Source organism: Equus asinus, chromosome 2 (genome assembly GCF_041296235.1).
Source record: "Equus asinus isolate D_3611 breed Donkey chromosome 2, EquAss-T2T_v2, whole genome shotgun sequence".
NCBI lineage: Eukaryota > Metazoa > Chordata > Mammalia > Perissodactyla > Equidae > Equus > Equus asinus.
In genome coordinates this window covers 36,071,333-36,081,799 of record NC_091791.1, presented here as the reverse complement: position 1 = coordinate 36,081,799, position 10,467 = coordinate 36,071,333, and the positions used below count along the sequence as shown (strand labels likewise).

Sequence of the window (10,467 nt, the reverse complement as noted above, 5' to 3'; positions counted from 1 at the left end):
TGTAGGTACTCAACAAATCTCTGTTGCCAAGTAAATAAACACCAGTAGTTGCCATCACTCACGGATTTTCTTGAGTAGCTTCTGAAGTAATATTTATGGTGATCACAAGCTCGAGCAAGAGGACAGAGATCTTTTGTCCATCTTTAGTTAATCGATTCAGTAAATTAAAGCTGTTTTGTGAAGTGACGCGTGGCTATCTCATGGGTCTCTGAGGTTGTCATATGAAGCTGAAGAGCCGGGCCCTGACAGCCTGCTGTTCCATGTGATGACAGGCAGAGCTTTCCCATGCACGGTCACCCGTCTCCTCCCTCCTTGGTGGAAGAAGAAAGCACACGGGGTGGGGACCCAGGAGCCTCCCATGGGCCCTTGATATGCCAGCATCCAGACAGAGATCTCCTCACACATGGGAGAGCAGTGCCCTTCCCCACCTCCCAACACACTTCACAGCCATGAGCCTGGCATCCCGGTGTCTGCACAGCTCCTAGTGCTCTAATCGAATCCCCACTGCAGCCCATCAGGCAAGTGCCGTCTCCCCATATTCCACCAGAGAAGAGTGAGGCTCAGAGAAGCCATGTAACCAGCCCCACATCACACAGCTAATATATATCTGAGCTGGATTTTGACTTAAAACTAAGACTTTGTGGTACCAAAGACAGATTCTTTTTCAAGAAGAGAAACTGAGGTTCCTGGGAACCCCTGGGAAACTGAGGCAAACAGCTTTGCTTGTGGTTATATACTAATGCTCACAAGTGCTGCTAATGGTGTGGGACACTGATCTGCCCCAGTCCCAGCTACTTCCACCTCCACCTACCCCCGTTCCTGCACACTCCAGGTAGGGGGCACCCTGACCTTCCTCCAGACCTGGCTTCCTCTCAAGGGAAAGGGCCTCCTCTCCCTCAACAGTTTGGCACATCTGAAACAAGTAGTGAATAAGTGGTAGCAACCATGTAGGCCTGGGGGGTGTTTCCTAGAGCTCATCCAGACCCATACCTCTCAGCCCCTTGAACCCAGCGGTAGGTGAGCCCGCCATCCTGCCCACCTCATGGGCCCAGGGCTGACCGAGGCCTTGGGCTTGCTGGCCTGGCCTAGCCTACACTCACCTCCTCTTTTGGCCTTGGTGCTTTCGCCAGGCTGGTAGTTAAGGTCTTCCTGGGTTAATGAGGAAACCCCTTTTTCAGGAAGTTGGGAGAAGCCACAGTCATTAATAATGGAGATTAGGCACCAGAATAGGCCAAAGATCATAAAGAGCCAGGAGGGAGGGAAGAACGCCTCCTGGCATATGAACATACACCCTACCCAACCACCTTCGGGACTTCTCACTTTGACACACATGGGAACACAACTAAGAACCCAAACCATAGGAAATGGGTGACTATATTTTAATAAATCAAAGTCTGGAACCCTAAGCCTCAAAAGGTCCCTTAGAAAACTCCAGTAAAGACATACATCCGAGGGCAAATAGATTCACTTATTCCCACATACATTTTTATGTGACTGAAGGTTTTATGTTTACCTAGGGAAGGGGAGAAGAGAGGGCCAAACTAAACTAAGATAAATAGAGTTGAAGGCTGAGTAAGAGTTAGTGGGAAGTTTTCAAATGAAACTTGACATCCTCGATGTTGCTACAAAAGGTTTCTGTCTGATTTACCATCACAATAACCTGAAAGATAGAAAATGAAGCCATTAATGACAGAATGATGGACCCAGTGTTTGATGTAGATAATGAATATCAGGATACGCTTGGCTTTATTCAAATACTTTTTGTAAGGTTATATCTGGATGTGGCTGTAATTCATAAACATCCCCACGGCTGTTTTTAAAACTCTTTGAATTTCTCTGGGGAAAATGGGGGCTGAGTGAATAGGATCTGCTGTATGAAATAGTGTTCTTTTTATTTGTCTTAAATTTGCCCCACTGCATTTCAAAGGGTTGGGGGCACAACCTCCTATTTCAGGAAGTGGAGGCCAAGTCATCCTGATCTCAGCCACTCTGTTACTGGTCTTACAGAGTGGTCACCAGGTCCTGTATCATATATCACCAGGTGGTGCCACAAGAGGTTTCAGAGTCACAAAAAAACCTTGGCTTGTGTCCAATTCAGCTACCTATTGAAGATCTTGGGCAATTTTTGTAATCTTTCTTAGCCTCCATTTCCTCATCTGTAGAAAGTGGATAATCAGAGTATTTACTTCATAAGGTGTCTCTGAGGATTAAGTGAGATGAAGTGGGAAAAGGGCTTGGCCTGGAGTCTGGCCAAGGTGAAATCCTTTACCAGCCCTTCATGTAGGCTGCCCCAGGGTAAAACAGCAAAACCTTTCTGATTTATGTTTTTGGTCGGGGTTCATATCCATTTGGTGTAGTGCAGGTCAGCCAGTTAGATGACCGATAGACAAGTTCAGTTTTGTCCCTTTTTTCCTACATTTTAGCATTACCCTATTTGGATTCTGAAACCCAGTTTCCCATGAGTGAGTGAGTATCAATTCAAAATAGACTGCCTACTTTCTTTCAGACTGTTCTTGGTTTTTAAATCAAGATCAGACAAGGGTAATACCTATAAAAAGATCCAATAGTTGTTCCAAGGGATCTCAAAAAGCGTAAGTGAGGAAAACCAGCTAGTCAATTTAATGGTTATTTGGTTCCCTATTAGAAAAAGAGCATTTATTGAAATCATTCTCTCTTGAATTTGCTACAGTGATGTCGCTCTTTAAGTTTTACACCAGTGGCCATGTTTGCTGCCCAGCTCTTCACTGGGACCACTCAATCCCCAAACAATATTAATTCAGTTAAAATGGTTTTTTGGGCAGTGTAGCCAGGGGCAAAATCATGTGAACGCAGACTGGGCCTAAGGGAGTATAAAAAAAGGAGAAGAGTGTCCCCTGCAGTTTTATTTAATTAAAAGAGCCAGGGTTTTGGAAAAAGGCCTCTGCCCGCTCCATCTGCATCAGTGTCGTGGTAAGGCCAGTGGAAGATGTGGTCAAGAAGGACCACCAAGACTTGGGCTCCAAGGGGACTCCTAAGACTCCCTATTTTCTCCTACATGCAGACGAAATGTGTCTCACTGGCATGTGGGCCCAAACTCTCTAGCCACTGACCCCTCAGAGAGAGCCAGGGGTGCCCTGCCCCGGCCTCCACTTACCGTTGTGAGAGATCAGCCTGTACTGCCTAGCCAGGCACAGCTCCTCCTGCCTCCGCCTCACGATTCTCTGCACTTCTGGGGGAAAGCCGTTCGGGTCGCGGGCAAACACGAAGGAGTAGCTGTCAGCACAGGTGCCATCGAGGTTTAGGAGGCGGCAGGAGTACTGCACGGCATAGGTGTCATAGTCTGTGTCGATGATCCAGTGGTCATCGTCTGCAAGCAGAAAGCCAAGAGCCAATGCCGCTCCCGCCGCGGGCTCGGATGTCAGGGAAACTCACCATGAAGCCCGAGACACCAGCCACTTCCTGAAACTGGTTTCATTTCACTAGGAAGCAGGAGATGACGGGGAATTCTGAGAGCTTTTACAAAATTGGGAAAATGAAAAAGGACCTTTTTCTCCTTTACAGAGAAAAGTCCTGGGGAGGGGGGGACCTCATTCACTTCAATGAGTCTCTCTCACCCTGACAATAAATGTGATAGTATTTTTCCAAAGAACAATGCAGAATGCGGGCCCATCAAAACCACAAGATGGAGCTTTCTACTGTTGTCTTCTCCATTCACCCTCCAACAATATCTCTGCTTTTGTGGCTGTTGTCTGACGGCCACCAACTTATGTTATTCCCAACATCAGAATGTATCTTTTGCACGGATCTGTATTAGCTAGTTCGTGGTCATCTCCCTAACCACGTGGCCCTCCTGCCTCTCCAGCCACTGGAGGACAACACTCTGATGATCTGGTTCACGGTTTTTCTGGCTCCATCCTAATTCTGGCCTAGTAACCTGACTCACTTCTCCATGCTGGCAAAAGACAGTAGTTTTTGCCTTGGGGGCACAAGATGCCCACCCTCCAACATCAGACATTCTTTCTCAGAGCTTGTATTCTTGCCCCTGAGGGAGGTAGAGCTGAGCCCTTGAAGAATTTACATTATTCCTGAGGCTGGGATGTAAGCCATGAAGAATAAGTGTAAACAAAGGTGATAAAAATGTCAACAAAGGCAGGATTAACGGGAAATAACATTAATGAGAACGTAGGTGAGAGATTTGCTATGGACAAACAATGCTCGAGTTTATCCAAATGCCTTATATTTGGTAAAAAGTGCTACATCTCTACTTGATTTAACATTCTCCACCACATATAACCATGACTAGGCCTTTCTGAGCACTTAATTATGTGTCAGTTACTGTGTGGGCACTTTCTAGGTTTTCTCAATTATTCCTCAGGTCAACCCAAAAGTGCACACTATCATCCCTATTTTATAGATGAGGAAACTGAGGCACAGAGAAACTAATTCACCCAGGATCGCAAAGAGCAGGACCGAAGTGGGATTCTACCTGAGTCCGGAGCCCAGATGCCTCACCTCTACACCACATCGTCTGCAGGCAATCAGTAAACGGATGGGACAGGGGACAAGAAACAAGAAACAAAAAGCCTTTGTGTCTCCATCTCACACCCAGGGCATGGGCAAGTATTGCGCTCTGCTCTAAGCCGTGCTCCATGCTGGATGAATGCGGAGGAACCTAGCTCCCCCAGCAGGAGAGGGTGAAGGGAGATCTCTAACGCTTGCCCTAAGTCACCTCTGGGTACACCTCTTGGCTCTGAGAACCCCCGGGGCGCTGGCCTAGGAGGGGTTCAGCCCACACTCAAGGCCTGCAGGAGAGCTGCAGAGGAGTGGGTGCTGGTGCCCCCTCTTCGGCTCGCTCCAGGCCCACCAGGGGGAAGAATGAGCCGTCCCTGCACCTCCTAGGCTTTCCCACAGTGAGAATGTCAGACGCCAGGGGTAGGGTACCCAGACACGTGACAGCTCAGAAGGGGCCATGCAGTTAGTCAGCAGATGGACCAGGAACAGAAGCCGTGGGGCCACCTGCTGGGCTTCACTCGAACCACGCACTTCCCTCACAGGCCTCTGGGCATCGGGGCAGTCTTCCTCCTCTCCAAATGAAGTCTTTCTTCCCTAGTTGTGGGGCTTGCTGTGTCGGTCACAGGCCCCCCCCAGCAGCCTGCTTGTCAGGCACAAAAGCGGTCTCCTTTAAAACGTTACCCAGATTCATGATTGAGGTAGCTATTAGCTCAGCAAATCTGCAGCTTATTATTTTTTTTTTTTTCCAGAATTGTCGCCAGAATGTGAATTCTAACATAGGAACTAAGTAACTTTCAATGCTTGGTTTTAGGAAAATTGACTACCGTTCTTGATTTTAAAAGAAGGCCTAAGTTGGTTTGGTTTATCTCCAGGCTTTTTTTGGCCAAAGATTCAGACAAAGAATTTAAATCATAACAATCTTTACCAGACTCTCCCTCCTAAGACAAGAGAGGAACTGCCCGAGGGCTGCTCGAAAGAACGAGCTCGGCCCTCCAACCTCCTCACTCCCAGCAGCTGAGTAGGGGGGGCCTCTGGAGAGCCAGACACCCCCAGACATTTCTGGACAGCAGCTATCTGCACATAGTACAGCTATGGAGAGAGAGCGATCAAGGCAGCGGGCATATGGCCAGGAGCCCTGACCCCCCACTACCATCCCAGGAAGTGGGGTTACACTGCAGCTGTGTCTACACTGTACCCACACAGAAGGGTTCAGAGGTTTTGATTGCCAGTCCAAAAGCCAAATAAAACGCCTGGTAGAGGGAGCTGTCTCTGGTGACTTGGTTCCCTTGAAGATCTGTCATCCACTGCAGTGGGCCTGGAAGGTGTCACTTCAGCTGCCTACACCTGTGTCCTCCAATCATCTAAAGCGACAGAACCAGGTGAGAAGCACCCTGCAGTTCTCAGGTCTAACTGTCCAGCTGATCTGGATGGTGCGTGTGATGCTATTCCTGGCTAATTGCCCCCCAAAATCCAACAGGCCCCGGCAAAGTGAGTGGAGTCCGAGCCTTGAAACCCAAGCAAGCTGAAAGAACTCTTTGGACTGAATTATCTAGAGAGGTGTTCTCAAGCTTCATTGTGCAGAAGGAGCATACCCAAGGAGCATACTAAAAATGCAGACTCTGGGGCCCCACCTCAAGAGACTCTGATTCAATAAGTCTGGGTTTGGGCCCACAAATCTGCATTTTTAACAAGCGCCCCGGATGATCTAGACGTAGGTGGTCCAAGGACCTTGACTTAGAGGAACTCACGTGGACAATCAGGCCTGCATCGTTTTTGAAAGGGCTCCTTTAACAGTAGAGTGAGAGACTCTATCTGGAAGGTGGACAAAGGAGATTCTTTGTCCAGGTCTTTCTGGAAGAGCCCAAAGCAACGATGCTCATAGCTAGTCTTGGTTGAGCGCTTACTATGCATCAAGCTTTCTTCATGCATTACTTTAATTAGTCCTCCCAACAATCTTATGAAATAGGGACTATTCTTTATCCCCATTTCACAGCTAGGAAAACAGAAGTTCAGAGAGACTAATCAATGGTGGAGCCTGTAAGCAACCAAGATCTGCTGATGGCGGCGTCCTTCACCCCTGAGACATCCTGCTTGCTGCTGGTGGGACTAGGGCAGAAGGAGGCTGGGACAGAGCATGCCCAAAGCTGGGGCCATGTCAGAGTCTAACACTGAAATTTGATATTCAACTGTAGAAAATTATTCCTTTAATTTTAAAATAATTTGACAACAAATTTAACGAGCATTTGTTCCTGAGCTGTTTTCTCCGCACAAGTGTGCCTCGTTTTAAACATATCTGTGTGGTGAAATGCAGTATATGATGAAGGGGAGAGATCAAGAACGCAGGCTACTCTTGGAGGCCTTCGCATCCTCCTGACCAAGCCAGTGTATAATGCTAGACCAACATCAAGGAAGGAAGAAATCGGCACAGAGGAATGAAAGAGGCTTTGTAAAAACCCCTCAAAATCAGGTAAAAGACAGGAAGGTAGAAGCATTAAATCATACAGTTTGTGGGGTACCTGGAAAACAGAGAGACCGTTCCTGCCCTTTGACATCCCCTGGGAAAGAGGTGTCACTAAGTGCCACTAATTAGCTGCATGCCCCTAGGCTAGTCACTTGTCTAATGTGGGCCTCAGTTTCTTCACTTGTAAAATGAGAGACTTGAAGCTAATGGTCTTTGTGGGTCCTCCCATCCCGGACCCAGAATATAAAGGTATTATTTCATGATAGAGGAGATAATAAGCAGCAATAATATCACACACTTACAGAGAACTCCGGTCTCAGAAACTGTTCTAAGTGCTTTCGGCCTATTAACTCATTGCATCCTCATCACACAACTCCGTGAGGTAGGTGCTATAATCACCTTCTTTTGCAGATGAGGAAACTGAGGCACAGAGAGGCTAAGGAACACACCCAAGGTCCCACAGGTAGTGGGTTGAGTTAGGATTTGAACTCAGGCAGTCTAACTTTAACCCTGCACGCTTAACCACTACACAGCACTGCTTCTTTTCTGAAAGGCATCTAAGAAAGAATTTATCCTAGGCCTTCCATAGAGTAGTTATCTCTTTTAGTATCGATAGCAATCACTTTCAAGATTTCAATAGGGTTTTTTTTCCAAATGAAATCCTAGATAGAATCTCAACGTACAAGCAGTAAAAGCAGAACTAAGCTAGTTTGGCAGGGGCAGGCAGAGGCAAGAGGCAAAGCCTGCTTCCTCACTGGGTCCTCTCCCACCCTCCCCAATGCAGTACCGACAGAATCCTAGCCCTAAAGGAGTGCGTCTCAAAATGCTATGGAGTACTGCGTGTTTACATTTTCTAAAAATTAGTAATTTTGTACCTCCTGGTATTGATTTTTGTAATCCATTATCAGAAAAGCATATCTTTTATGCTAAATGATCCACGTTAGGAAGATTTGCTACATTATTTGAAATAATTTTTATTACTTCTAAGGAGAAAAGTTTTTGCCCCTTGTTGAACAGCGAGTCCATCTGTACAGTGTAAATCAATACTGAAGACGCAATTTGATAAAAAATCCAATTTCATCTAACACACAACTTTAGAGAAGTCCAGGAGTATGTGCCAAGTGTCGACGGGCTGCATAAAGGACACTTCCGCCCTGGATCACTGAGCTAAGAGAGTCCCCTGAAGAGCTCCCTGGGGTCTCTCTCCCAGGAGAGCTCAAACAATGCTTTGTAAAAGTTGCCCTGTATTAGGAGTCCCTGCTGTTCAGGGCCACTGAATCCTGGCCTGGGAGTTGGAACCCCTGGCTTCTAACACTGGCTCTCACAGACTCATCGCATGACCTTGGGCAAAGCACTTCTCTTGGCCTCAGTTTATTCGTCTGTATTTTGAACCCCCTTTGTAAGGCTAGCTCGCCATCTCTAAGATCCCATGATATTTACCCCCTGGCCTGCATTATTCTGTAGGTACCAAGTAGACTCCAGATTTGAAACTTAGGAGAAATGGGAAAAAAAGCAGAAAGAGCATGTAGATATGTGTTCTCATCATCAAGCCAATTTTTAGGATACTCTTCCGAGAGTCCTCAACACCCTGTCCCCCATCCGAGCTTCAGTGCTTGGGAGAAGGGGAAGAGGTCACTGCCACCCAGAACACTGTGCCTGGCTCAGAATCTCAGCCTTGGCAGGCAGGGCACCCGAGAGGGAGCCAGCTCTATGCACAATACCCGCTACATCCTCGGATGAGGGTCTCCCAGCCTCTGCTGGGGCCCCAAGTAGTGACGCTGTTGCACGGATTGAAGATACGGAAGAAATGCAAACCAGGTTGAGTGGTCATGTGGGCGGTCTTGGGGAGATGGGAGGTCTAAGCATGGAGTGGCTGACGGGAAAATGGCAGAAGGAGGTCACCTGACAAGCCCAAAGGTCCTTTTGAGCTTGGGCCAGGTTTATTGAGCTGCGGGGGGTGTGGGGGGTTGGGGCGTGGCGGGGAGGGGCACAGCTACTCCCAATCTCATCCCCCTAATCTCAGGCCCTGCTGAGGTTTCCTGCCATTTACAGACCATTCTTCCCGAGGGTGCCGTTGGAGAAGAAACACAGCGATTTGGCCAGGTATGCCCCCCCCCGTCCCCAAGACAGTCCTACTGAGCTGACTACTCACTTCCTTTCTGGAGAAAGGACGCTACGCCCCAGTACTTCATCTTGAACTTGGCAGGGTCCTCCGTGTCTGTGAAGGTGCCCACCATGTCTGCGCACACGTCCCAGTTACTGCAAAAGCCAACGGGATCCTGAGCCAGGCCGGACAAAGGGTTTCCTCCCTCCATCCCAACCCAGGTGCTCCGTTCCCTCCCCAGTCAGGATTTGGCACCTAGCCCAGGGGACACCGCAGCACAAAGCCACCCAGAGGCCACTGACTTCAAAAGACGAACTCGGCCCTTGGCCGTGGCGCTCATCTGGCCATACTCGTCCACGGAGAACTCAGCGACGATGTTGTCCTGCAGGAAGAGGCCCTCGGGGTCCTTCTTGGCCATGGCGTACCAGGTCCCGGAGAACTGCGAAAAAGATGAGAACGGGGCTTGGTGTCTGGAAGCGCACGGCCGCCGCCGGGAAGGGGGGACGCGGGGGACCGGGGATCCGGGCCACGGGGGCCACCTGGGCCGATACCTACGCGAGCCTTGTCGAAGTTCTCCTTGACTCGGAAGCTGCTCACCCGGCAGTCGCGCTCTGCGCGGGAGCTACCCAGCGCCGCCAGCACCACGAGCGCCCACACCCACTCCATCTTGCCCAGGATTCGCCCTGCGGGAGACGCAGCGATGAGCGCCGGCAGCGGGACCCCCCGGCCCCCAGTGCCCGCCCGCGCGCCCCCCAGCGCCGCCGCTCACCGTCGGGAGCTCGCGCAGCCTGGCCGCGGCGTCCGGGCGCGCGTGGAGAGAGGCTAGCGCGCCGCGGGGCCGCCGGGCGCTTTATAGCTCCGGCGGGAGGGGGTCGCCCTTTCGCAACCACGCGGGGTGAAGGACCGAGGGGGAGGCGCCGGGGGCCGGCGGGCCAGCCCTTGCATAACGCGCCCTGACTCACCGCCGCCCGGGCGCAGGGAGGGTCCCTTTGGGCGACAGCCTCACCTCCAGTGCCGTCTGGGGCTGGTGGAGCTGCCGCGCGGGGTGGCCTCGGCGGAGCCCAAACTCTCCAGCGGCGACGAACCGCGGGAACAAGTCCTGGCCTAGTCAGCCAGCCGCTGTGCCAGCGGCCGCCAGCTGCGGCCTGGGGTGGCCACGGGGCCCAGTTGCTCTGGCTGGAGGCTCCAGTCGGCCTGGCGGGAAGACCTCCGATGCTGCCTTGTGCGCTAGTGCCCGCGCCCCGGCCGTGCCAGATTGGACCCTTCGCCCTCTGAGGGCCAATTGTGCAGGGGTTTGGGAATATTTCGGCCAAGTAGTTTTTCATTTTATAAAGGATGTATTTTACTCTCTTTCAGGAGAGTTGTGGTGCCTTCTGGGTCAATATTTGTTCTTTAGTTTCAACATCTTTAG

The 10,467-nt window shown here is 50.1% G+C and overlaps 1 protein-coding gene across 1 annotated transcript; it reads right to left on the bottom strand.

Annotated features, from left to right (window-relative positions):
* Positions 1-1,365: 1,365 nt before the first annotated feature.
* Positions 1,366-10,027, bottom strand: RBP4 (retinol binding protein 4). Its single transcript, XM_014862958.3, has 6 exons — positions 9,826-10,027; positions 9,612-9,739; positions 9,359-9,495; positions 9,105-9,211; positions 3,134-3,346; positions 1,366-1,660 (listed from the first exon to the last, which is right to left on the bottom strand). The coding sequence occupies exons 2-6, from the start codon at positions 9,720-9,722 to the stop codon at positions 1,623-1,625; spliced, it is 606 nt and encodes a 201-aa protein (XP_014718444.3). The 5' UTR covers positions 9,723-9,739; positions 9,826-10,027; the 3' UTR covers positions 1,366-1,622.
* Between the last annotated feature and the right edge of the window lie 440 nt (positions 10,028-10,467).

Bases quoted from the DNA above. Each gene is read 5' to 3' on its own strand.
- RBP4 (XM_014862958.3), bottom strand. From the start codon at position 9,722: ATGGAGTGGGTGTGGGCGCTCGTGGTGCTGGCGGCGCTGGGTAGCTCC. The intron at 3,347-9,104 runs GTGAGTAGTCAG...TTCTGCTTGCAG, and splicing joins GTCCTTTCTCCAGAAAGGAA to ACGATGACCACTGGATCATC. The intron at 1,661-3,133 runs GTAAGTGGAGGC...TCTATCTTTCAG, and splicing joins CAGGCTGATCTCTCACAACG to GTTATTGTGATGGTAAATCA.